The sequence below is a fragment of the Mastacembelus armatus genome, chromosome 23 (assembly GCF_900324485.2).
Source record: "Mastacembelus armatus chromosome 23, fMasArm1.2, whole genome shotgun sequence".
Classification (NCBI taxonomy): Eukaryota; Metazoa; Chordata; class Actinopteri; order Synbranchiformes; family Mastacembelidae; genus Mastacembelus; species Mastacembelus armatus.
Genome location: NC_046655.1, coordinates 3,980,219 through 4,007,048, shown reverse-complemented (window position 1 = coordinate 4,007,048; position 26,830 = coordinate 3,980,219). Strand labels below are relative to the sequence as shown.

General features: G+C 41.9%; 4 protein-coding genes across 5 annotated transcripts; 2 read left to right on the top strand and 2 right to left on the bottom strand.

Moving 5' to 3' along the window:
- Positions 1-859: 859 nt before the first annotated feature.
- On the top strand, positions 860-5,904 carry LOC113142171 (NXPE family member 3-like). The gene is made up of 6 exons (XM_026327032.1): positions 860-886; positions 2,266-2,703; positions 3,115-3,410; positions 4,056-4,109; positions 5,013-5,266; positions 5,351-5,904. The coding sequence occupies exons 1-6, from the start codon at positions 860-862 to the stop codon at positions 5,902-5,904; spliced, it is 1,623 nt and encodes a 540-aa protein (XP_026182817.1).
- A 2,537-nt stretch (positions 5,905-8,441) lies between these two features.
- LOC113142346 (angiopoietin-4-like) lies at positions 8,442-11,638 on the bottom strand. Its single transcript, XM_026327350.1, has 7 exons — positions 11,603-11,638; positions 11,066-11,134; positions 10,927-10,951; positions 10,548-10,633; positions 9,933-10,050; positions 9,285-9,470; positions 8,442-8,966 (listed from the first exon to the last, which is right to left on the bottom strand). Exons 1-7 carry the CDS (start codon positions 11,636-11,638, stop codon positions 8,656-8,658), a joined length of 831 nt encoding a protein of 276 aa, XP_026183135.1. The 3' UTR covers positions 8,442-8,655.
- Positions 11,639-11,833: 195 nt separating this feature from the next.
- Positions 11,834-18,467, bottom strand: LOC113142345 (NACHT, LRR and PYD domains-containing protein 12-like). Its single transcript, XM_026327349.1, is given in 13 exon segments — positions 11,834-12,484; positions 12,486-12,880; positions 13,462-13,508; positions 14,038-14,211; positions 14,531-14,701; positions 14,848-15,021; positions 15,268-15,441; positions 15,541-15,714; positions 15,890-16,063; positions 16,206-17,958; positions 18,058-18,081; positions 18,180-18,372; positions 18,414-18,467. Coding segments are annotated over 13 exon segments (3,705 nt in total). The 3' UTR covers positions 11,834-12,286.
- Positions 18,468-20,831: 2,364 nt separating this feature from the next.
- On the top strand, positions 20,832-26,797 carry LOC113142190 (zinc finger protein 11-like). 2 transcript variants are annotated; one of them, XM_026327075.1, is made up of 9 exons: positions 20,832-21,119; positions 21,768-21,970; positions 22,095-22,187; positions 22,394-22,489; positions 22,741-22,851; positions 23,379-23,502; positions 23,609-24,692; positions 24,973-25,025; positions 25,313-26,797. In XM_026327075.1, exons 1-9 carry the CDS (start codon positions 21,092-21,094, stop codon positions 26,566-26,568), a joined length of 3,048 nt encoding a protein of 1,015 aa, XP_026182860.1. In that variant the 5' UTR covers positions 20,832-21,091; the 3' UTR covers positions 26,569-26,797. The 2 variants fall into 2 exon arrangements, with proteins under 2 accessions (XP_026182860.1, XP_026182859.1); XM_026327074.1 differs by having other exon boundaries at positions 25,304-26,797.
- The last annotated feature ends 33 nt before the right edge of the window (positions 26,798-26,830 follow it).

Here is a 26,830-nt window from a genome sequence, read left to right as displayed (position 1 = left end):
TTCTTGGTATGTAGCCTCAAACAAGTGGGCCTGCTTTTACCGATTTCCCATCTACGTCAAACAAAATTGCCCTTAGCATTAGTTTTGTCCTTTTTAAAATTTTTAACGTGAACACATTTAATTGTCCAGCAGAAAACATTTTTCATTGAAATATAATCCAGGCAGTGATCACATTTCCTTCAAAATATAATTGGCAAAGTAAAGAGAGTAATCCAAAGAAAATTGGTTGCTACTCCATGATTTCCATAAAATTTCCATAGAGAGTACGTTGCTCCAGGGCAGCATGGTGGCTGAGTGGTTAGCACTGTTGTCTCACAGCAAAAAGGTCGTGGGTTGTGAACATCCACATACCATCCATAATTTGAATTAGGGCCTAGCTTTGTCAGATAAATATCAGACAAAATCAGACAAATATAATCTTTGTTTTGTTTCTGCCTTGGGCGGTGTAGGTGAAGTACTTTACCTGCACAGTGTCCATGTCATTCAGGATGGCAGCAAAACAACAGACTGACTTTTCAAATATGCAATGCATCTAATCTCCACACTCTCTACACTCACACAGTCTCTCTTTAATAGGATCATGTAGGAAGGCCTCATCGAGTTAAATGGTTTTTTGGTGTGTTCCTGGTTGGTTGATTTGGTTTAGGTCAGATATGTCAACATGATTGTCAAATAATAATATTTACCATAAGAAGTTCTGTCAGTTTTTTTAATTATTTTTTTTCCTTTTCTTCACAGTGTTGTGCTACAGCCAGAGATGATGATAATGCTTAGAGTGTGTAAACTAAGGGAGGCCAGTAGTTACTTCCCAAAGTATGGAATCATCTTTTTCTTCCTGGCTACATTTGTCTTCATTTTTATGGTATATAATATGGACATCCTGGAGGTGAGCTTTAAGTAGAATTGTTTGAAATGTTAAATATTAGATTTCAAACTATTGTTTTCAGATGCAGAGTTGCTCATTCTAACCATGTTTATTGCATGAACATGGTTAGAATGAGTTAACCACTCTTAATGTCTTCGTCATGGCTCAACATGACCAACTAAAATTAGCTGAAACTGAGTTGACCTTGAGCAGTAATCAAACAATAGAGGATTGGCCACTCATCAGAGCTGCAATGGCTCTCCTAGAATGATGGCTTGAAGTGCGCTGACATGGGGCTGCGTGAATGCAGAAGGTGCCGGTGACATTTATAGGGTGTGCAGAATTATTGGGTACAGTGAATTTTTAATAACAAAGTTTTGATCCATTAAGTATTCCTTTTTGAGCACAGCAGTTCAGTTTTATTCTTGTTTATATATTGGCAGTGTACAGTGTACTATGCTGCTTCTTTTTTAATTTGATAATTTGACATACACACAACCTCACACACTCACATTCACTCCTATGGGCAATTTAGCGAACTCCACCCCGAAAGGCCGCTGCTGGGTTTCTAACTAGGAACCTTCTTGCTGTGAGGCAACACTGCTAACTACCAAGTCACCATGCTGTATTTTGTATTTGTATTTGGAAAACAAGCAGTACAGGGGCCCTCGAGGAACATCGGTTGAGCACCCCTGATTTAAAGTCACCCTCATTTCATCCATCCATAATACTTTCGCAAAGTCCAGTTTCATGTGTTTTTGTGCGCATTGTGAGAATAGGCAGGGTTTTTTAGATTGGAAAGTGAGATCATTTATGCTTTGTCTAGCATTAGATGCAGGGCTTCTCATTATCAGGCCCAGTTTTGACTATAAACTATACCTACTAAATTCTAAAATTCTGCACAGCTACAAGATGATAAGCTTTATGTTATGTCGCACAGTGGATGATTTATGCAAGACCCACCTATTATCCTGCACACACGCTATAGAAGGAATGAATGCATACACATACCAAAGTACTGGCTGACAGTACTCATCTGCTTGCCTCAACCTTTGCTTATTTTACTGTGAGCTGTAATCAGTGAGGGATAATGGCTTAGACTTGGCTTCTCCTCATCAGTGTAGTTGGGGTAAAGTGGGAAAACATTAATCTACCCGATGCTTTGTAGACTTAGCACACAAACACATTGTGTATGCATCAAAAATCAGGGTTTCTTGCAATCATAAAAATCTGCCTCTTTCTTGTCAAACTATCAGTGATCAATGTTTTGTGCTATACAGCAAGAAAACAGTCCTGAACTCTTCCTCCTCCTCTGCATCTCTTAAGTTTTTTTGGTTTGATTTAGTAATTCTTTTTATAGATTTTTTTAATGCATTTTTATCACTATCTCTCAGTTTCAGAAAAAAGTCAACAACACCAACATCTTTATGAGGGTTTCCACTACTCCTTACATGCATCACGACTTCTGCAACTTCCAACCACTGTCCCCTGAGGAGGCTCTGGAGGAACATCTCTTACTTGACTCCCTTGCGTGGCCTGACACTCCCTCTTTGCCAGATCCCATCTCTCTGGAGCAGACCAGTGATCCTGCTCACAGCACCTTCACTATTCTCCCAAGGAGAGGAGGCAGAGAGTGGCATGTAGGAGATCAGTTGGAGGTCATGATCAATGTATCTGACTTCCAGGGGCGGCCAAAGAAGTCTGGAGGTGATGTCATAGTCGCCCGGCTGCACAATGCAACGCTTGGTGCAGGTGTGGCTGGGCAGGTGGTGGATCATCTCAATGGCAGCTATTCTGCTGTGTTTTCTTTACTCTGGGAAGGAAGCGCAAAGGTTGAGGTGATGCCACAAACTCTTCTGTTTATTGTGATTTGTCATTTGTAGTTTACATATTGATTGCATACTAGGTAAGATGTGCAATGTTTACTGTTTATGCTTGCTTTCCCTTCCAGCAAAACACATGAACAGTTTACAGTGATAAGAATGAAGAACATAATGCAGAGACATGGACAATAAGTTTCAAGGCACAAAAGGACATGTTAAAGACAGTAAAATCTATGGTGGCCCTAAGTAACAAAGCACAAAAACATTTCACGAAACACAATGAAAGAGGACACAGACTATTTAAGATCACTGCTCTGTATTGTATCTCCTATTGTTACTTAAGTTTCTATAGACTCTGAGAATGCAGGCAGAGAGCTCCCTATAACAGAAGTCAGCTACTGAAACTCTCACTCTGTATCCAATCAGGTGATGCTGATTCACCCTAGCGAGGCTGTGACGGTGCTGCGCAGGCTGAGCATCGAGCAGCCAGACAGGATTTACTTCAAGAGCCTCTTCCGCTCAGGCTCTGTCTCTGAGACCACCACCTGTAATGTATGTCTGAAGCCAACCCAGCAGCCGCTGTGCAACTACACTGACCTCCATACAGGCAACCCTTGGTTCTGCTACAAGCCAGAGAAGCTGAGCTGTGATACCAGGATCAACCACAACTACGGAGGTTTTAAGCAAAACATCAAGACCAGTGAGACAAAGCTCTTTCAAAGGTGAGTGGGCCGACATATTATGTGAATTATCTAAGTGTAACCCAGGGGTAACATTTTGCTTTAGTACAGACACTGTATGTAGATATTGTTTTTGTCATTTTGGGGCAGTGCAACAAGCTGTAAATGTAACACCTTCTACGTCATAGGTCCATATCTACTTTAGCTCCTAAATTCCCTGTTGCTCTATGTTCAACAGCTAGTTTCTAACTTTGTCTCTCAGCAGTTTAGTAGAAGGCAGTGTCCAAAAGGTTAATCAGAACTTTCTTTGCTGAAAACATGTTGATGAGACTGAAGTAAAACTGTAAAGTTGAAAGATGTAAAACTAAAACAGGGGGTGGAAGAGTGCTAAAATGTTTTTTATAGCTGATAGTTCTGGAAATTCTCTGTAGTTATGTCACTACAATCGACAACTTTCACATTGTGCATAGACCCACCGTTTACATGAAAATATTATTTGATGCTGTTTAAACCCACAAAATAGATTTTTACAGGTTTTGTGTATTGTTGAATAAGCTTTCAAGCAGCTTCCCATTCCAGTTTCTAATTTTCCTTATTTGCATGTTTAAGCTGTCCTTTCTCTTTTGTTTTTTGTGTTAATTATGTGCTGTGTGAGGCAGATATTTTATTATGTGTGCTTTTCTTCAGTGATGTCAACATGAAAGTTTACATTCAGCCTTCAGGCTCTGCCAGTGTCACTGTGTTCCCAAATAAAACAGGTAAGGCCTGAACTCATCTTCTTTACTGTTAATGCATAACAGTAGTTCAAAACTCAAGTTGCTGCAGGCAGAAAATGAACGTCTACGAAACACGCTGTCTTTCTAGTACTCTTCACAAAGAGGCCTCAATGTAGCTCTCAACACAAGAATGCAATACACAACAGAGTCGGATGCTCTGTGGTGGAAAGTAATTAAATACATTTAAGTACTGTAAGTACTGCAGTTAAGTACAAATCTGAGGTGATTCTACTTTAATTGAGTATTTCCATTTTCTGTCACTTTACTACATATCAGAGGAAAATAGTGTATGTTTACTCCACTGCATTATTTTTATAGCCTAAGTTACCCATTACATTTTGGAATCAGACATATAAAACAAAATACAGTATAATCATAAAACATTATTGATGCTCAGTAGGAAAATCACAAGCTACCAGCAGTTTCTCAAGTACCTCAAATTACAAATTACAAACATTTAGGCCTGTGGCAGTTGACATTAGCTCCATATTTAACTGCTGCTATATTAAAGTGATGAACTCAATAATGCATCAATAAATATGATCCATCCATCCATCCATCCATTATCTATACCCACTTAGTCCTTAACCAGGGTCACAGGGATCTGCTGGAGCCTATCCCAGCTCTCTTTGGGTGGAAGCCAGGGGTCCACCCTGGACAGGTCACCAGAAAATACCAGTCACTGCATTTTCTTAATCTCGGAATGAGCCTTTTCAATCTACATAAGGTCTACTTTCATGGTGACTGCCGTGATGCACCATGACTGCACCTTTAAGTAAAAGATCTCAGTACTTCCTACACCACTGGCTAAAGGTGCATGCAGGTGGCAGCAGCTGGTAGTCAGTGGTGAATAATAACGAGTCCTAAGATGTTTTCAGAATTGCTTTACTATTCTGTCCTTTATCTTCCTCTTAGATCAACCAGAGATGAAGAACAACAATGTGAATTCTGGACCCGCTGGCTATTACTACCAGGGTGGGTGGAGAGCACTTAGAGGCACCACAGTTCATCAGTTTAACACCGTCTCTGACATCAATCAGTGTCTGAAAGGCAAGATGGTCCACCTGTATGGAGACTCCACCATCAGGCAGTTTTTTGAACACTTCACCACAGCACTCCCAGGTAGCTGACTCGTAGGGATTTCTTCCCAATGGTTTGATTTTATCGACACTGAACCTTAATCTGTTTCTATTGTTATACTTTTAGATCTCAAGGAGTTTAACCTGCACAGCCTGAGGCAGGTTGGACCTTTCATGGCCTTGGACTATGCAAACAACATCTTGGTGACCTACCGCTGCCACGGTCCTCCTATCCGTTTTGGCAGTGTTCCAATCAGCGAGCTGCGTTACATTGCCAATGAATTAGATAGTGTAATTGGAGGCAGCAACACCGTCGTAGTTCTTGGTATCTGGTCTCACTTCAGCACTTTCCCCATTGAGGTCTACATCCGGAGGCTGCAGAGCATCCGCAAGGCAGTGGTGCGGCTGCTGGACAGGGCTCCAGACACGCTGGTCATCATCCGGACTGCAAACCTCAAAGCTCTGACACTTTATGAGACACTGACCAACAGTGACTGGTTCTCACTGCAGTGTGACAAGGTGCTCAGAGCCATTTTCAAAGGACTGAATGTTCATCTGCTGGATGCCTGGGAAATGGGCCTGGCCCACCACCTGCCACACAGCCTCCACCCACAACCTCCCATTATTAAAAATATGATTGATGTCATTTTATCCCACATATGCCCCCAGAGGGACAGCTAGATGTGGGGCAAGCAACAGTACTCGAAAAGGGCAATAAAATGTACAATGAAGAAGTAATTACTAATAATCATACCTTTACTGTTTACTCGGCAACTATAAAATGTCTTAGAGTACCCTTTATTTAATGTTTTTACTCTCGTCAGTTCCTTCAGGTGTCTCTAAACAAATCCAGCCTCAGGACATTCTGGTTTAACAAGTGGTATATGCAGAAGAAGTCAAACAGTCTTGAAGTCCAGACATCAGCTGTGTTGATCACAGAATATTTGCCTTGACTCCGAATATATATATATATATTTATAAATATGAGGGTTATATGAGTGCTATGTTTACAGCTTGTTTCTGTTGCAGCAAAAAATGATTAAATAAATAAATAAATTTCCAATAATAATAATACTAAATGGGCTCTGGGCTCAAATTCACTTGTTTCTTTGCTTTTGCAGTTCAAATCGCCCTGTAAACCTCAGGCACCTGAGCACTGCTACACTAAAGCCTGCATTACCTCAGTAGAATGTAACTCTTCTGATTCTGATAGTAAGGTCTACAAAAGACCAGCTAAATCTGGCTTTAAAACTGTCACCATCAGTCAATGGAGAATAATACTGTTAAAAATATTAATATTTGCTGATGCAACAATAACAAATTTACTTAAATTCACTTAATTTAAACTACCAAAGCATTGACACAGCCCTATCAAATTACATGTAATTTAAACAGCATTCAATGATTCATATGGTACAGTACATAGTAACAGCTGTTAGTAGTTAGTATTCACTGCTGGTATCCATTGGAGAGTAGTGGAATTTATTCTACCAATTTATTCTGAATAAACGTTGATGTTGTGGCACTCCCTGGTGTTGGAGCCCAAACATCCATTTAGTCATGTCCTTGGAGGAATGACAGCTGATTGACCTGCAGGACAAGTCCAGGTTTGTTGTTGTTCCTCTACCTCTGACCATTGAGATTCTGCTCTGTGTCCATGAACATATAAAGAACAGTTTACTTTTAATATTTTATTTTCTCAACACCTCCACAAGGCCAGTTACACCTTAAAATCCTAATATCCACTTATTAAAGGCCAAGAGCTTGACTTTCTATGTCATAATGGGGCAAAAGTTATGAGACTTCTTGTAGTCAAATAAAATAAAACAAAAAGTGTTTTAAAGTGGGGAAAGGGATAAAGGTTTGAAATTGTAGGTTTGAAGTCCATTGACAAAAAGTAAGAAAAAGCTCAAACATCTAGAAATGAATGTAAATGTGTTTTATTTAAAGACTGAACTTAGTTAAATTAAAATTATAAACTATGAACATGAATAATTTCATTTCAATGGACTGGTGACCTGTCCAGGGTGGACCCCTGCCTTTCACCCAGAGAGAGCTGGGATAGGCTCCAGGCTGTGACCCTCATTAGGAATAAGTGGGTATAGATGATGGATGGATGTATTGTAACAACATGGTGGGTTATCGCTGGAGCTAAGCTAATGTAGCGGAACACTGTCCATGAACTATAGGGCTAGCAGGGTGCTAGCAGCTGCTGCTGTATATCAGTGGCGGGTGAGGGAGGGAGAGCGCTCGTGCCCCATATACCGCACGACGTTGGTGCAATTCCTTGACAGACCAGCAGGAGGCAGTGTTGTCCTTCCACAACTGGTTTATTGCTTATCGAACCAGCCAAAAACCCCCCGAAACACACATGCGCTGTCACCAAGCCCCTTTTCTCTACACGTCACCCAGAGTCATGGTGACAGCCACACTTTTAAAATAAACCCCACATTAATAAAACATAATCCCTCCCCAACATAACCCAAACTACACAGTAACGTCAAACATAACAGAACATAACTCACAACGCATTTGAACAACTAATAACATTTCCCATAATACGTGACACCGTCAACTCTGACGGGCAGGTCGTTACAGTATAAACTGCCCTTTAAACTAGCTCTTGTGAAAACACTGATGGTGACAGTCCAAGATTTTAAGTCCTGGAAGAGAAAATCAGGCCTGGTCCAAACTGGACTTAATTGAAGTCTATAAAACAACCAGTGAACCCAGAAGGTACCTGGAGCTTTACCTGGTGCTGGTTCATATGTGGATTTAAGTCCAGTGGAGCAGACCAGTTCTTCAGACATATAGAATATATTATTTGACATTACTCTTGTAAACATGTGCTGAAATATAGCCCTGCTTATTTAGTATCCAAGGGAAAAGGAACAGGAAGTAAAGTTATCTATTTATTTTCAGTCAAGTGTGGTAACTACCAGGATATGGTATGTCTTTCTGTGATCACAATCTGTGTGCAGCACTCCATGAATACAACTTAAAACTGTTATTAGTCATTACTTTAACTTTTGGTACTCCAAAAAAAAAAAAAAAAAAAAAGATTTTATTTCTTTGACTCCAAACTGAATGCTAATCTGCTGGTTGTGTTTATATGGATATGTAATATACTGTGTACACACACAGTGTATGTATATATATATATATATGTTTTTAAAGACAAAAAAAACAACAAAAAAAAACAAAACACATGTGGCAAACAGGGTCAGCCAGCAAAGCAATTTAATGAATATGTAGTTTACACTCAGATGTCCCCAGTATTCCAATGCCTTTACAAACTGCACTGTATGTGGACTTTATTGCATTAAATAAATCAGTCCTCAGAAACAGAGCACAAACATCCAGCACTGACTGCCTTCCATACTGGAGTGTGTAAAAATATTTTCCTGAGCTGCAACAAAACCTAAGATGAAGTTAAGCATCCACTGGCACAGACTTGATCATCATCCTGCTAGCCTTGGCTGAATAAGGAGCAGGACCTTTCCAGGTGCGCCAATGAAGGCCTGAGGCCCAACCGGTGTTGTCACCGGCAGGATGCCAGGCACCATTTAGACTGGCAGAGCCACAACGACTGTACCACCAACCACCGCTATCTGAAGAGGTACACTCATTTACAGCAATGTCACCAAAGATGCATGGGGAGCAGCCGTCGTTGTCGCGGTCAATAGTGCTGAAACCGTAGTTATTCTGGTCAATGCCTGGATAGGCACCACGGATGGCGTCACCTTCAAACAGAGTACGTACAAAGAATTTAAGCAATTCTAATTTAAAATGCTAGTACTATAAAACAGGAGGAGGGCACTGTTTCAGACAAAACAGAACTAAAGCTGGTGGACAAATACCACTGTCTAATATCAAGTATTCACTATTAATTTAATAGTAGTTAGACGTTCTACACTGTGCAGCTTTAATATACATGTATTCAGCACAACAGCAAAAAGATTCAGCACAATGACTATTTTAACAGCTAGAAATAAAATTTGAACAAAGACATTTGTGCCCATTTTTTAAAAAAAAGGAATCAATTAGAAATCCTGCAGTACCTGCATTTCCTTTGTATTTCCCAACTTGCAGTTTGAAAGCTGATTTCTCGTCGCCCAGTCGAAAATCTTTGTACTCTGCAAAAGCAGTGCCACCTTCGAAGTCCCACAGGTCGACCCTCATGATCCACTTCTTGGTCTTATTCTGGGTCAGGGAGAAAACCTTCTTCAGACCGAGCCAGTGGTCCTCTGAGGGAAGCAAACAAATCCTTTCCTTAGTACAAGCAACTACTTAAAGGATGTGTTTATATAAAACACATTAGGTTTTTTCTTTTTTGTTAAGTGCCTTGAGATGATTGAATTGGTGCTGTACAAATAAAACTAAAATTGAATTGAATGAATTTGAAAGCCTTTACAATAACAGTTTACATTGCAGCAGGTTTCCTGTAGGTAAGTCTGGCAAGAGTCTTGTAAAAGTTCAACCTTTCAATGTTTGCTTGTTATAAAAAAAGTCTATTATTGTAAAAGGTACACAGAATACCTAATCCTCTATATTCTGATGTATTAAACAGTTTCATGGCACATTCATATTCACTGTGCTTGTAGTAAGGTGTGTCACCGTCACCTTAAGTAGGATTTAGCCTCATGCAAACACAACCTTTTTTAACCTCCCTCAGCTCAACTCCTAAGGCTGTGTGGTACTTTACTTACTGTTCAATGGTCCAAAGCCAGTTTTATATTCTTCCCAATTCCTTTCAAAAGAAACGGCTGCACCGCTGCGTGACTGAAACACTGTCCATCCTCCATCTGCCTGCATCTCACAGTACACCTGGGCAGGTCGTCCAGTAAACAGGTTTAAATAATAGAAAATCATTTAACTACATAATTTTGTTGCTGGTGAGTGTTTTTTTTTTTTTTCTTACTGCCCTGTAAGTTTAAAGTAATCATCCACCAAACTACTACCTGATACTGTATGCTATTAATTTAAGGAATGATGATATTGCAGTACAGGTAGTTTTCTAAACAGTCTGAATGGCATGGAGCAGATGACAGAATGAACCATAAGAGACTTGAGACGACAAAAAATGATTTGAGGATCTCTGGTCCATGATAATGCAAACTGCAAACAGAGAAAGCCAGACACACTGCATGTAATAGTATTTTCTGCACTTACAGGTTAAGTGTAGTACAGTACAGTAATCTATACAATATGTTGTGGTTATCTGCCACTTTTGTCATGCCAAAGCTTTCATAGTCAATAAAACAGCAGGTCTTGAGAACCTTTTAACAGAAATGACTTGGTAAATAAAATGTCATGTGTGATACCTTGAATGGGGTCTGGACACTGGGGGGCTGGATTAGATAAATCCCACTGGATGCTTTGGGTGAAAGAGCCTTAATCTCTGTGCAGTCTGCTCCAGAGGTTTACATAAGAGAAAGACAAGAGGAGGGTGACTAATATTCAGTATGAACAGCCTACATGGTACCTTGCATGCTTTAAACCAGGAATCCCCAACCCATGTTCCTTAGGACCACTGCCCTGCTTGTTTTCCAACTATCCCTGCCCTACTCGCTGCTGATTACCTGGATCACTGGACTGAACACACCTGATCCAGATAATCAGCAGCAGGTAGGGCAGGGATAGTGGCCCTGGAGGAGCAGGGTGGGGCTCACCTTCTGTAAGTAATACCAACATGATCCATACCTTGGGGAGAAGCTGCCACTTGTCTCTAGTAAAATAACACAAAGAGTTTGAGGTGAGACTCAATCTAATGCGAATATACAACTTAAAGCCAGAGCTTTAGAGAACTGAAGCATCTTTTTAGAAAAGATGTTACTGCTACCTGTTTTGTGCAGCTGAAGAGCAAAGCTGATATTATCCCACACCATCCAACCAGGGCCTTCATTTTCACCTGGTTTTCAGAGTTTCAAAGTGAGATGTCAGTCTTTCACAGCGTTTTGTAAAGAAACCTTTAAATCAGCTCTAAACATGCACAGCAGTACTGGGTCAACTGCCGTTAAATGAAAACTGCAGTTTTTCCAACTCAACTCTTTCCCAGTGACAGACTGTAAAATACTACACTTTCTTTCCTGTATGTTCTTACCTGTGACCCTTGTGTCGCAGCTCAAGTTAAACAACAGTACCGACACTGACGAACCTCAATTCCTCGACTTTACCGCTCCTCTGCGCTCGGACAACCTGGAAGTCCCTCCGGTCCGGGTTGATTAAGGCCGTCCCCCAATGGTCTTATATGGGGGAGGAGGAGGCGGACTGGGGGTAGAAAACCCGACCTCATAGGACTGGTACAGGTTGACACGCCCCTTTTATTAGAAGTCAGTTCGTGATTGGACGCTTCACCTGACGGCTCGGGGGAAGGTACGTCTCTCTCCTTTTTAAGGAAGAGCAGAACAAACATGAGGCTCAACAGTGAAGAACAACAGTAAACTAGATAAGGAACATCTGAAGAAATAAACTATGACAAACTATGAGAGAAAAAAGAAAAGTCAAAATAATAAAATACCAAAAAGGAAAAATAGAAGAAAACCAACAAATAATATAAAAGAGATGTATACCAGTAAGATACTCCTGGTTGGGAAAAATAAAACCTGGGTGAAATTGGTGGAATTGGGATTCACCAAGAAAATACCTCCTGTTGTTGAAACCTGATGCAGAAACAACTCTTAGACTGACCACAATAATTTGTATTGTAAACATTTATTTTCAGTATCTGTTTTTGTTACAGGCTTTCAGGATGAATCTTACTGACCTTGGTGATCACCTGAGTCTTATTCAAGCACCATCACAGGACATTTTGTTCTTTTTCAAATGTCTGTGTTGGATTGTTGGATAGTTTGACTTAGTGCCCATGCAGTGTTTCCACATGTTACCAAATCAACAATGTCCAGGAATTAAGACATACAATTGTATTTTGTTTTACGGGTTTGATTTTCACACCTACAAGAAGAAAAATCATTCACAGATCATTTTTTAGTATTGATGCTCTATGATCAGAAAAACAGTTTACTCCCTCAGAACTGAAATTATTTTCCCAGTCACCCTGCAATCAGAATTCATCAATTCTTTCAGCACTAGCTGACCGAGAGATGAGTTCTGGCATGTCCTCCGCTGTACAAATAATTACAGAACAATCATCTTCCTCCATCCCAAACCCAGGGTACAGGGGCTCAGCGAAGGTGCTGTTGAATGTGTGAAGGTGACTGAGGGTCCCAGATAAGACGCTGTAAAAAGACAGAGTGCCCCCCCGGCCAGTCCAGATAAACCCCGACCCTGTGGGAATGAGATGGAGGTGCTGGAATCTCCAGAGACTGGTGGTCGTGGTGAGCGCTGTAGTGATCATCAGAGCAGTACAGAGACCAGGACTGGTCTGTGTAGCCAAACCCACAGAGGTGAGACCCTGCCCTTCGACGAATCCCCCTCATTGCCACAGCAACATCCACCCAGCGTCCTCGCCACTCCACCTCCCAGTAATGGCGTTGGGTGAGGCCTTGGTGACAGAGCACTTGGGAGACACTCTCAAACCTCTCAGGGTGGTCTGGGTACTGCTGTGTCTCTCTGACCCGGGCCACCTGCTTCCCCCCAGTGTACAGGAAGAGAGACTTGGCTGCTGTGTTTGTGTCAAAGGTCAGTGGACATGCATCTGCACCAGACACAGGTATGACCATTTTTTGACACTGTTATTACAATAATAAGATGCAGGACCACATTAACCCAGTAGAGCACACATAAACCCATAGTTTTAAAGACAGCTGCCCCCGTTTGGATAGATGGCAGTATAACATGTCAGGCTAAAAAAATAAGGCCTCAGAAGGATTCAGACATTCAAATCCAGGCTAAGACTAAAGTGGTTTAGTAGATTTCAGAAATAATCTGAAATAAAGCTTCAACTTTTTAAGCATAGATTTTGCTTTGTCAATTAACAGTTTTTGGACCTTGATAAAATGTTTAAACAGAGGAATGAAAAAATCTAACTCAGATTTATAAACCATTTTCAAAAAACTATTTGATTAGAAAACAATTCAGTTGAAAAGCATCTATGTACAAAAATTCTCGTTGACAAGCATAAAGTTGTGACATTGCAGATTACAAACTCTAACCCTTTGCCTGCTGTGGAAAACCATATGAAGTTTTTGTCTTTTGTCTTTACAGGCCACAGTACAGATTGTTTTTGTTTTATTTATTATAAGAACAACTAATATTGAAAAAAATTACATTACTTACAGTTTTTCAGCGTTGATTTCAGGTAGCACTCTGCATTGTATTCCACTCTGTAGTCGGAGGGAATACAGTGTAAATATTGTTACTAAATACTGAAGTCAAGTCTTGCATGTACTACAGTGCATGTGACCATCTTGCAGTTTTACCCTCTATTGTACTTTCTATTCCCTGCAATCTATCATGTGAGCAGCACATGTGGATATGCTCTAAAATAATGTGCAGACAAATTCAGGAACTTGATCCATAAATGAAACTTTGAACCATAAGACATGTTGCATGTTTTTAGAAATACCAACTTAAAGAATAATACAGTTTCTGATTTTTTTAAATGATTTTTCTTGTTTCTCTATAGTTTTAAATCATTTACATTGTTAATTCTGTTTAGGGTGTTCCCTGCCTCTCACCCAGTGTCAGCTGGGATTGGCTTCAGCCCCCCTATGTCCCTGGATGTGCCAGGATGAGCGGTAGATAATGGATGGGTAAATGTATGGATATACTTTTGATGCTAGAGAGCAAATGGTACAAGAAGTGATTTAAACTCAAGTCAACAGAAATCACACTTATGATACCCTGGTTTACCTGAGTTTTTCTAGTTTACACAGTGGGTTATCCACATGAACAGACAGCAGCTTCACTCCAGAGTCCTCCAGGTAGTTGTAGCTGAGGTCCAGCTCCCTCAGGTGGGAAGGGTTCGAACTCAGTGCTGAAGACAAATATGTACAGCCTTTCTTAGTGACTCCACAGAATGAGAGCCTGTGTTCAGCCAAAAACACAATGAGTTTACAAAGTTTTATAGAACAACATTTTATATAATTATGTCTATTTCTGTGTTTTTGTACCTTTCTAGTGCAGATTTTTCTAAATGTCTCATGACTGATAATTATAATAATATATATATAATTTCTCAGGATTACCATTAGTGCTGTTATTGATCTGTACCACATTATAGGTATAGAGAGGCATATCTGTTACTTAGACTAGCCTCATTTATATAAAGGAAGGGAACAAAATAATACAGATACTTGTATAGTATAGTATAACACAACACAATTATAATGTAAAACCAGCTCACTTTATTGTCTTCAGTTTACAGTACTGACTTGCCAGTCCCACAGAGAGAACCTTGACCTCTGAGTCCTGCAGGTCGTTCCCACTCAGGATAAGCTCTTTCAGATTGGAGCTGTTAGAGTTAAGCACTGAGGCAAACTCAGCACAGCATTTCTGGAGACTGCAATCATTTAACCTGCAGGTAAGAATATGTTCTGTCTTTATTATCTGGATGTGCTAAGCCAATATTTGACATAGTAAAGATCCATGTAGAACTGTTACGTTACATTCACATAAGTCACTGTGTTATTTGTTGTGTCTACTGAGCCTGAGTCACATCACCTTAATGTCTTCAGGTTAGAGTGTGGACTTGTCAGTCCAGCACACAGCAGCTGTATGCCTGGACCTTGCAGGTTGTTTCCACTCAGGTCCAACTCTCTGAGGTGGGCAGAGTCAGAGCTGAGAACTGCGCCAATGTAACGGCAACATTTGTGTGTAAGGCGACACCAACTGAGGCTGTGGAGAAAAATTCAAATGAAATTACATCACACTACATGAGACATAGTTATACTAAACATATAATCATGAAGAGCTAAAACCAAGTGCCATGTTTGAGATCCCTTTGGCACTTAAGAAACTATAATGAAATACTAAGTTCTTAAGTAGAAACTACATATTTCACTGAGATTGACCTCTTGTAGTTCTATAAGTGTAGCCTGGACAACTGCAGTCAAGATCTTTGCTTCAGAGGACTGTGCTAACCTGAGGGTTTCCAGTCGGCAATGTGGGCTCCTCAGTCCGGGAGTGAGCAGAGATACACCAGAATTGTTCAGATTGTTGTTACTTAGATCAAGATTTTTCAGGTTAGATGATCCAGCGCTTAAAACGGAAGCTAAATCTGTGCAGGATCTGTCCTGCAGCTTACAATGGTTCAACCTGAAAAACAGTATTTATTAATCATTAATTTTCCTAAAACATGAAATGTGATTAAATTTAAGTTCATTCAAGTGTTTTTTCAGAAGAAGCAGCTCTGACCTCAGTGTTTCCAGTTTGCAGTGGGGGCTACACAGTCCCGCACACAGAACCTTCACTCCTGCCTCCTGGAACTCATTAGCACTCAGATCCAGTTCTCTGAGTTGAGTCGACGCTGTGCTGATGGCAACAGCCAGTACACCAAAGCAGTCCCCTTCCAATTTACACTTATGTAATCTAGAAAAATAAAGGAAACAAGAATTGCTTTAATTATTATTATTGGCATGCAGAATAGCAAATATATTGAATACAATAGAGCATTTTTGGCCTCAAACAGCAGTAAACCTAATCAATGAATCTTAAAACTACAAAAATTAGTTGCAGAGATGTACAATGTAAAAGTGACACAGACCTTAAACTCTTTAGTTTACAGTGTGTACTCTGTAATCCAACAGAAAGCAGTGTCACCCCTGCATCCTTCAAACTGTTCTGACTTAAGTCCAGTTTGGTGAGATGAGAGGAGGTTGAGCTCAGCGCGGAGGCTAAAACTTCACAGCAGTTTTCAGTGAGGTTGCAGTTATTTAGCCTAGATGAAGAGGGTAAGAAAGTGCACAGGCCCTAAGCGTATCTCAAACAATGACTATGGGCAGAAATGTTCGCATATTAGAGAGCACCAACAAGCAAAACCAATATACGAGAAACATGTATCTGGATGTGGGTAAACTCACAGAGCACATGTAGAAGACGTGATGACAGTCAGCAGCTTCAATACTCCTTCTTCTGATCTTATGTACTTCTTCAAGTCAAACTCCTCTTCTGTTGCCTCTGATGTCATCAGTTCAAATGTGAGTGCAGACCACTGAACTGGAGACAGCGTTTTGGCTCTGAGCCTCCCAGAACTCACGAAGCTTTGGATCTCCTGCACCAGTGACTCTTCTTTGAGCTCGCTCAGGCAGTGGAACAGGTTGAGCTTGGCCTCTGGTTCCTCTTTCATCTTTTCCTTGATAAACTGTATGGTCCTTGCCACGTCTTCCTCTTCTTCTGCTTCCAAATGCAGTATTCTACCTAGGAGCTCCTGGTTTGATTTCAGCGACAGCCCCAGGAGAAAGCGCAGGAAGAGGTCCCAGTGGCCATCCTGCCTCTCCAGGGCTTTTTCAATGGCAGTCTTGTGAAAACTGAACACAGATCTTGGGAGCCATTTTGTAGACAACCTTTTCAGATATCCAAGAAGAACATTATCTTTTCTCTGCATGTAGGAGTGATGGGCATACACAGCTGCCAGAAACTCCTGGATAGTTAAATGTACAAAGCTAAAAACTTCTCGCCTCCTTCTCCTCTCCACCATAAAGACCTCTGTGCAAACTCCTGAGTAGATGGTTGCCTCTTTGACATCCATGCCACACTCTTTTAAGTCAGCCTCATAGAAGATCAGCTTGCCCTTTTCCAGCTGACGGAACGCCAGCTCTGCCAACTTTAAAACAACACTGTCACTTTCCATTGGGTAGTGCCCCTCCTTCATCCTGTCTATCTGGCAGAGAAGGAGATAGGCGTACATCTCGGTCAGGGTGTTCGTCATGCCTCCTGTCTCATTGTTGTGCAACATTTTCTTCATTACAGTGACTGTGATCCAGCAGAAAACCGGTATTTGACACATGATGTAAAGACTTCTTGAAGACTTCACATGGTTGATGATCCTCATGGCAAGGTTATCATCACGCAAATGCTTCTTAAAATACTCCTCCTTCTGTTCATTTGCAAAGCCCTTGACTTCTGTCCACTGGTGGATGTACTTGCGAGAGATCCGGCTGGCAGCTGCCGGCCTGGAGGTGATCCAAATGAGGGCATTCCTGAGCAGATCTCCCGTGATGAGGTTTGTGATCAGGACATCCAAAGAAGCTGGCTCTGTCTCATCTCTTAAGACCTTGTTGAGTTTGAAATTTAAGGGCAAGAGAGTCTCATCAAGGCCGTCAAAGATGAACAGGACCTTACATTCTGTTCCCAGAATCTCAAGAGATTTAATCTCAGGGAAGAACTGATGGAGGAGTTGCATCAGACTATAGTCCTTCTCCCCTATGTTGGGATTCAGTTCACGGAAAGGAAGTGGGAAGAGAAACGTGATATCCTGATTTTCCTCTCCTTCTGCCCAGCTCAGGATAAACTTCTGTGTACAGACAGTTTTACCCACTCCAGGTATACCTTGGGTAAGTACTGTTCTGATCCGCTTGTCTTGTCTGTGCCTGGGTTTGAAAATGTCACCAGCTTTAATGGAGGTTTCTTCTGTTCTCACATGGTTGGTCCTCTGCTGTCTGACCTCACACTCCTCACTGAAGCCTCCACAAGCTCCTTCGATCACGTGCAGCTCAGTGTAGATTTTGTTCAGATATACAGTGTCGCCTTCATCTGCGTTGCCCTCATAAATGTTTTGGTACTTTTCCCTCAGACTGGATTTTAATTTTTCTTGGACTGCATGGTGATCAATTCCTGTTCAATGAATAAAAGAAATTCTTTATTTAGGTCTTGAGTGTGTGCGTGGATATATAATATATAATTTAACATTAGTGTGTTATCTTTTTATCTTACCTTTGCTTACTTGGTTACTTATATCTAAAGACAAAGAGAAGAGACAGCTGTTGTAACGTGACAACGTTTGTCATACAGTGAACTGAATCGTAAATTTCTATACTTTTTAAATCAGGTTTTACCTTCAGAATATTTCTTCGTTAGTGTTTCTGCCCACAGTTTCAGTTTCATCCTCATAAGTATGTCCGCTGTGACAGTAACAGCACCATCGTAGCCATACGTCTGTACCAAAAGATCCACAGTGCACAGCCTGCCCGCCCCATCAATGCGAGATTTTGGAATATGAGGGAATCCTTTGAGAACATTACTGTAAAGCTTTTGGAAACTTTGGAGGAGCTGGTTGACAAAGAGCTGACTTTGTCAACCAGCTCCTCCAAAGTTTCCAAAAGCAGCTCTGGGACACTCGCCATATCGGTTCTCCAACTTGGTCATGCAGTCAACATTTCCTGTTGTTGTGTGTCTATACTCTGGATGAACCAGGGTTTAAATGCAAAGCAACAGTTTCACTTTTGGGATGATAGAGGCTGGTGCATCTTTAATCAATCACTTCCTGCTGAGGCCAGTAAAGAGTTACACAATGTAATCAGCAAAGAAGGCACTGTCACTGCACACACTAAACAACACTGTTTTACTGTAAATGCATTTTGCTGCCCCTTTTAAAGCTGTTCAGAGAAATGCATTTCTTTGCATACCATACATGATGAAACAAGTTAAGCCAGTCCAGTCAAGGGGGTGATAGCTGGGTATGATGGCTGTTTAAGAAAAGCATAATAAAGAAGTAAAACTTTGTTCAAAGAATTATGAGGTTGAGATAGAAACTAGTGGCCAGCTAATTGTACAATACTTTGTTTCATTTTGTGTCACATTCACATTCACAGTCCTTATTTTAATGACCAGATAAACCAAAATAGAACAAACTCATGTCCTCCTATAGTGAGATACAGGAGTATGACCTTGCAGGAATGTGACAGGTTTTTTGTGTCCAGGCAGGTTTTCTGTCATATCCAACAGTTAAAATGCTTGGGGGGGGGGGGGGGTGGATGAGATCCGTCCTGAGTACCTCAAGTCTCTGGATGTTGTTGGGCTGTCATGGCTGACACGCCTGTGCAACATCGCGTGGCATTCGGGGACAGTACCCCTGGATTGGCAGACCGGGGTGGTGGTTCCTCTTTTTAAGAAGGGGGGAAGGGGGACCGGAGGGTGTGTTCCAACTACAGAGGGATCACTCTCCTCAGCCTCCCGGGGAAGGTGCTGGAGAGGAGGATCCGGCCGGTGGTCGAACCTCGGATCCAGGAGGAACAATGCGGTTTCCGTCCTGGGCATGGAACACTGGACCAGCTCTACACACTCTCAAGAGTGCTCGAGGGTTCATGGGAGTTTGCCCAACCAGTCCGCATGTGTTTTGTGGACTTGGAGAAGGCATTCGACCGGGTCCCTCGTGACATCCTGTGGGAGGTGCTCCAGGAGTATGGGGTCCGGGGCCCTTTGCTGGGGGCTATCCGGTCTCTGTGCCGAGCTTGGTTCGCATTGCCGTTTGTAAGTCAGATCTGTTCCCAGTACACATTGGACTCCGGCAGGGCTGCCCTTTGTCACCGGTTCTGTTCATTACTTTTATGGACAGAATTTCTAGGCGCAGCCAGGGGCCGGAGGGAGTCCAGTTCGGGGACCACAGGATTTCATCTCTGCTTTTTGCAGATGATGTTGTCTTGTTGGCTCCATCGAGCCAGGCTCTCCAGCGTGCGCTGGGGCAGTTTGCAACCGAGTGTGAGGCGGCTGGGATGAGAATCAGCACCTCCAAGTCCGAGGCCATGGTACTCAACCGGAAAAAGGTGGTTTGTCATCTCCAGGCCAGGGGAGAGATCCTGCCTCAAGTGGAGGAGTTTAAGTATCTCGGGGTCTTGTTCACGAGTGAGGGAAGGACGGAACGTGAGATTGACATACGGATCGGGGCATCGGCAGCAGTAATGCGGTCGGTGTACCGGTCGGTTGTGGTGAAGAAGTTGCTGAGCCGGAAGGCGAAGCTCTCGATTTACTGGTCAATCTACGTTCCTACTCTCAACTATGGTCATGAGCTCTGGGTCATGACCGAAAGAACGAGATCGCGGATACAAGAGGCTGAAATGAGCTTCCTCCGCAGGGTGGCCTAGAGATAGGGTGAGGAGCTCGGTCACCCGGGAGGAGCTCGGAGTAGAGCCGCTGCTCCTCCACATCGAGAGGAGTCAGTTGAGGTGGCTCGGGCATCTGTTTCGGATGCCTCCTGGGCGCCTCCCTGGGGAGGTGTTCCGGGCATGTCCCACCGGGAGGAGGCCCCGGGGAAGACCCAGGACACGCTGGAGGGACTATGTCTCCCGGCTGGCCTGGGAACGCCTCGGTGTCCCCCCGGAAGAGCTGGAAAATAGACTGAAAATAAGACTGGTGTCGTCAGAAGCTACAGGTCTACTCTTCAGCTACAGTGTTCAGACAAAGGAACCAAATATAACCCTAAACTGTTTACAACATATTTTGTCCACAATGTAATATATATCCACATAATTTGAAAAAAAAAATACAATCAATGCACCAAAAAGCCTTTATAAATACAAAAATACATGTACATGTAGGTAAATACAACAAAGACACCTGGAAATTGTAGTTGTTATATATAGTAACTACTTTGAAGCCACCAATAAGATATTACAAATTACAATAACAGACAAGTGAAAGTGTGTAATATTACAGAGGGTTGTTTTATTTTTGTGGAGTAGTACAATAATATCCAGCAGATGGCAGTAACAACAACAAAAAAATGTCTCCTGCAGAAAACGTAAATAGAGAAGAAGACGGAGCCTTGGACAACAAACCATATGTCTCCATTTACCGTGTAGCGAAATTAACATATATTTACACACTTCAGTGGAGTACGTCTTCTAATATAGAGCAGCGGCTCTGCTGTTTCTGGCGGACAGTGACCTTCGTCAGCTCTGCGGTCCAGTAACAGCCTCCAGCCGTGGGCTAACAGCAGCTAGGAAAAACTTTCCCACCCCGATGTGAGAAGATGGACTTAAGTGTTTTCGTTAGCAAAGGTTGGTCTGTGGGCTAACCCAGGACGAATAAAAACACATTTCTTTGATAACTTGACTATAGTTTCAGCTAACGCTAGCTGACGTTGAGTTTCGTGAGTGCTTGTGCTGTGGGTTAATTAGCCCAGTTAGCTAACTTACCGGCTTATTTCAGTGCCGTTCACCCTACATGGACAACTTAGTGACCCAGAGTCATTTTGCATTGTGTTATTAGTGGCTGCTTTATGTCCGTACTGCAAAACATGTCCAAAGTTAGCTAACTGGGTTTGACAACATTTTGGTTATTGAACATACATGTTCCAGTAAGGCTGCATTCAAACACAATGCTGTTGCTAAGGCTGAGAAACAAAAGCACTGTCCTAACACTTTAACTACTTATATTATTATACCTAATTCTATGTAATTAAAAAAACATCAACTATAAATAAGCTATCATACTAAGTTGGTCACAGGGTGAGTTCTGCAATAGCTCAGTAGAATAAAGCTGTGAATAACCCAGTTTGACTTCACCTCATTGAGTCCAGTGGACTAACATCACAAATGTTGAACTGGACATGTCATTTCCTTAGTTAGTCCTGTCAGACTGAGCATAAACAGTTGATTTCACATTTCATTCAACATGCATGCACTGTTTGTGTTCTTGTTTTCCAGATGAGACCTTATCTCTGGCGTCGCTGCGCCTCCTTGTCCCACCTCTCCAGCTCATGACAGCCTCAATGTGGCAGGTTGTGAAGAAACAGGACATCATGAACTACTGGAAAGTGGCAGAGTTTGTCTCTTTAGTAATGGACATGGTCCCTGAGCTGCTCATGTACAAGCACAGGACCCAGCTTAACCTGGGATTAAGAGCTAGGGTGGGTATGAGTGGAGAACACAAGGCATTCACAGCTTTTTTAAGATGAAGGAAATTATATATATTTTTATTGACAACTAAAAATATGTGAACACAGCAGACTTTGTTTTGTTAATCTCCACTAGTACATCCTTGAGTTGTGCCGAAGTGAACAGCTTGTGGAACCTGACTTCATCTTATCTCGTCTGGACAAGATGAAACCACAACACCCCAGCCAGGTAAATATTAGTGCATCCACACTTGATTAACAAGTTTAATTTTTATGATTTTTATAACCCTGAAAAAAACAGTGTTATAGATTTGTATGTTACAGGTTTGTATGTGTTTAATCAGATGCGGTAATCGGCTGAGCAACAAATTTATTAGCATCACTTCAGCAGCTGTCCACTAATGAACTTTTGAGATAATGATGTCTGTATTGTAGGTGAAAGAATCAGAAGAGGAAGAAGCAGCAGTTCACTTTCTGGAGTTGGTTCAGATTCTGCTCAAAGATCCTGAAGAGAGAGAAGAGTTTTTCTTGGTAAGGTAATATTGCAGACACCTGGAACCAAATGCATGTGGGCATTTGCATATTATTGCTTGTTTTTATAGGGAAAAAGAGCCATATTTTAGATTAAAAAAATAAGCTAAGCTAGGTTCCCTTACAAGTTGCAAACATTTACATGGTGGAATGTTCAAATGGCTTCTAGATATGTTTACAAAAGAAATTTCAAGTTTTAGTTTTGTATTTATAATGCAGTTTTGATCACAGTCTGTTGTATTCTTTCGAAGGAGGTATTTCCTGCTGAATATGGACGTCAGTATGACACCGATTTGCAGACACTGTTTTGGGAGTTCCTCTGTCGACTGGCTCAGCTGTTGCCAGTTCCTGACCTCGAACAGGTGAGAGGTTACATGTATATCGCATCAGAGAATTTAACAGTAAATGAACAGTTAGAGATTTACTACAGCAATTAAAAATACCACCAGAGGGTGCTTTAGCACATGTATAAGTTAATTTGATAAACTAAAAACATTGTAACAACCCCACCAGAGACACAACCAGTGGTTGACAAGAACTAAAGTATATAATTATTTTATATTATGTCCTCTAGTGCAGTAAAATATGAAATTAGTTTACTGTGCTAATCATCTGCATATTTTCTGCTGGTAAGGCATGCAGAGCACAGTCATGAAAGAAGTCCATTTGTTGTAGTTTTAAAATAAATTTAAAGAAATTTAAGTTGAAAGGACACTTTCTCTCATAGTGGATTTAATAAGCAGCTGGGCTGCAGTGCTCTTATCATAAATTGTAGCTTAATGTCCAGTGCTAATTTTGTAGTTAAAATCTGGGTCAATTTAATCTTTTATGTAATTATTTTTTACTTTAGTTGATATACTGTGATGTTGTTTTTATTTATCTCCAATAGACTGCTTCCTGGCTTGGAGATGAAAGATCTGTATTGGAGGATTGTGTGCATTCAGTGTCTGAGCCTATAGACCTCAAGAATTTGCTCCAGCACCATAAACACCATGAGCATTTAGAGCAACATGGTAGATCACATCCTATAAACACTACTATTGAATTTCACTTATAGTGTTAAAGATGAATCTCTGTTAAAAAAAAATTATGTTTCATCGTTTTTTTTTGTTCCACCAGTTCCACCATCTAGCATGGGTGACGTCATCCTTTCGTCACTCTCTGCAGCTCCCCCGAGCAGAGTGGCCAACACTACAGAACTCAGCCAATCAGATCCCCTGCTAGGCCTCAGCTATGAAACGCAAACCGTATCATTTGTGGATGATGTAGCTCTTGAAATAATTACAGTGACAGATTATGCAGAGGTTGAATTAGGCACGAGCACTGACATCGAAGTGGTGATGGAAGCAAACTGCCGTGAAGGAAAAGATAGCACAGTGGCTGAGGATTCACAGTTGGTGCCACATGGAGAGACAACCAGGAAAGAGGAAGCAGAAACAGGGGGAGAAGATACACAAGAAACAGCTGAAAGTGGTTCAGGAAACCTCCTCCATTCAGATGTTACTAAGAGTGACCCAGCGCCCCCACAGCACAAAGTCTCTGTGGGACCTCATGACTGCCCGGACTGTGAGAAGAAATTTAAGTTTGCCTCTTCACTAATTGCCCACAGGGTCATTCACACGGGAGAGCGCCCTCACCGCTGCAATGACTGTGGGCGCTGTTTCTCCTTCAGGCAGTCCCTCGACAGGCACAGACACACACACAAAACTGGACGCAAGTATGACTGCATCATCTGTGGGGAGACCTTCCACTCCTTGTCAGCCCGTACGGAGCATAAGCAAGCGCACATGGAAAATGGAGTTTATACGTGCCAACAGTGCAACAAGAAATTCAACTGGGAGCTGGCACTCGCAAGGCATTTAAAAACCCACACTGATGATCACAACACAAATAACACTACAGAGAGCCATAAGAATGGGGAAGAGGTTGGTACATGTGATGAAAATGTCTCTGAGGTTCCTGTTGCACTTCCTGAACCAATCTGCAAGGTGACAGAGGAGGATAATGGTGATCATGAGTGTCTCAACTCTGAGCCTGGAGGCCATGATGTCGTTTCCCTGGTTAAGGTTCGCACAAGCGGGCGCAAACGTAAACCAACCATGAAGATCCAGGTGATCAATTTACAGAAGCGCATGAACGCTAAGGGAAAGAAGGAGGTCGACAAGACGAACCCTTGTGCTCTGAAGCCTGTGCCTTTCAGTTGGTAAAAGCATCTGGGCTTTTTAACCATTTTTGATTGTTTTTCCTCTTCTTCCAAATAGTTTCCTTCAATTTCTGTTGTCAGTGACACATGGTTCACAGATTTTCCTGTGATTGTTGTCGTGTCATTGTATATTTGCACATTATCTGCTAAGCAGTGGATGATAAAAATGCCATTCTTTAATTACAACTTTGATTACATGTTTAGAAATGTACATAGAAAGATAATATAGTTAATTTTGTACATTCTCTGGGCTTGTTGTTTATTTTTCCTTTCTTCACAGTGCAGAGCACTCCTATGGGTCAGCAATGGTCACGTCAAAAGACAGTGATGAAAGTGAGTGTTTGCTATCTATCCCCGTAATTACAGATTTAAATTTAATACTCTAAAAAGAAATGTTGTAGAAATATGCTACACTAAAAAAAAAAGATGTATCTACCAACCTGTGCATTCTAACATAACCTCATATACCTATATAATGAACAAATGTGTCATTACAGGTCTGCGTAGATCATTTTTTTACTTAATTTTCAAGGATTCCAAGCACATTATTTATTTTTAGCACAGTACTTATTTTTGGTGCATTCTCTAATCATTTAATATTTCTCTCTAAGATTCTGTAGTAGATGGGTCACTGGCTGCGTTTTCCTGTCCGAAATGCTCTTTCCATCATTCAGAAGAAGGGCGGGTCCAGCAGCACATAGACAGTGTTCACTCTGTTGAGACTGAGGAAGACAAGCCACTCCTTCAGCCTCTCACAAATGAAGAAGGATGTTTTACTTGTTTAGACTGTGACAAAAGCTTCAAGTTCCAGTCCTCACTGAAAGCCCACCAGCGAACCCACACAGGTGAGCAGCCCTTCACATGTTCCCAGTGCGGACGGCGTTTCTCCTTCAAGCAGTCACTGGTGAGGCACAAGCAGACACACAAATCTGGACGCAAGTACGAGTGCCTCATCTGTGGGGAGTTTTTCAAGTCCCTGGTGGCTCAGAGGGAGCACAAGAGTACCCACATGGAGAACGGTGAATACTTGTGCTCAGAGTGTGGTCGGGTGTTTGCTTGGAAATCAGCACTGGTAAGGCATCTGAAGACCCACAGTGAGGATGCAGACGATGTGGAACGTTCTTACAAATGCCCTCACTGTGAGCTGGGCTTCAGCTGTGCCAGCTATCTCAACAGGCACCTCCAGACTCACCAGGAAGAGAGAGTGCACACCTGCAACTGCGGCAAGAGCTTCGCCTACCGAGCGGCTCTCACGGCGCATCAGCGTGTCCATCAGAAAGAGAGGCCACACATATGCACACAGTGTGGGAAAGGGTTCCTCTACAAGGGTGGTTTGCTGAGTCACATGAAGATTCACTCAGAGGAAATGCCCTTCATGTGTTCCTTCTGTGGCAAGAGCTTCAAGAGGGAACGCAACATGAAGAAGCATGAGCGCTGCCACACCAGGGAAAATGTTTTCAGCTGCTCACAGTGTGACAAGAGTTTTGTTTATAAGGCGACTCTGATCAGACATGAGCTGACACATTCAGGCGAGAGGCCATACCTCTGCTCTGACTGTGGGAAAGGTTTCTTTTCCCATGCTGAGCTTCTGAAACATGAGCGTTTCCACACGGGCCACAAGCCTTTCCAGTGCCCCCACTGTGGCAAGAAATTCACTCAGTCTTGCTACCTGACGATCCACTTGCGCTACCACACCGGAGTCCGACCCTACTCGTGCACTGAGTGTGACAAGAGTTTTCTCAGTGCCAATCGCCTGAAGAGACACCAAAGAACACATTCTGGGGAAAAACCATACCTTTGTGTGGAATGTGGGAAGGGATTTAGGCAGTCATATAACCTCAAAATGCATCAACGAACACATATTAAGTTAAAATAATTAAGACTTAAAGATGGTAATATTTTGGAATTTTACATTGAACGAGACTAGTTTAGACAGACAAAAGCAACTATTGATTATTGTGGCTTTATGGCCAATGCATTTAGTACAGAAACTTTGTAGAAAGAACAAGATCATGTTGAACATCCCCATTCCCATTGTACTGGCTGCATTTAATTCCATGATTACAATTAAAGTACAGTGAGCAGAGGTATCCGTTTTTCAGATGCATTGTGATGTGCAGCACACTTGCTGCCTTTAT

What these genes read in the sequence shown, in the direction of transcription:
- LOC113142171 (XM_026327032.1), top strand. Translation starts at nt 860, where the DNA reads ATGGTATATAATATGGACATCCTGGAG. An exon ending in GAGACAAAGCTCTTTCAAAG is followed by an intron (nt 3,411 to 4,055) that starts GTGAGTGGGCCG and finishes GCTTTTCTTCAG; the next exon opens with TGATGTCAACATGAAAGTTT. An exon ending in GGCTCTGCCAGTGTCACTGT is followed by an intron (nt 4,110 to 5,012) that starts GTTCCCAAATAA and finishes ACGAGTCCTAAG; the next exon opens with ATGTTTTCAGAATTGCTTTA.
- LOC113142346 (XM_026327350.1), bottom strand. Translation starts at nt 11,638, where the DNA reads ATGTTTGTTCTGCTCTTCCTTAAAAAGGAGAGAGAC. An exon ending in GTGTCCAGACCCCATTCAAG is followed by an intron (nt 10,051 to 10,547) that starts GTATCACACATG and finishes CGACCTGCCCAG; the next exon opens with GTGTACTGTGAGATGCAGGC. An exon ending in GAAATACAAAGGAAATGCAG is followed by an intron (nt 8,967 to 9,284) that starts GTACTGCAGGAT and finishes CTCTGTTTGAAG; the next exon opens with GTGACGCCATCCGTGGTGCC.
- LOC113142190 (XM_026327074.1), top strand. Translation starts at nt 21,092, where the DNA reads ATGGACTTAAGTGTTTTCGTTAGCAAAG. An exon ending in AGAGAGAAGAGTTTTTCTTG is followed by an intron (nt 22,490 to 22,740) that starts GTAAGGTAATAT and finishes ATTCTTTCGAAG; the next exon opens with GAGGTATTTCCTGCTGAATA. An exon ending in AAGCCTGTGCCTTTCAGTTG is followed by an intron (nt 24,693 to 24,972) that starts GTAAAAGCATCT and finishes CTTTCTTCACAG; the next exon opens with TGCAGAGCACTCCTATGGGT.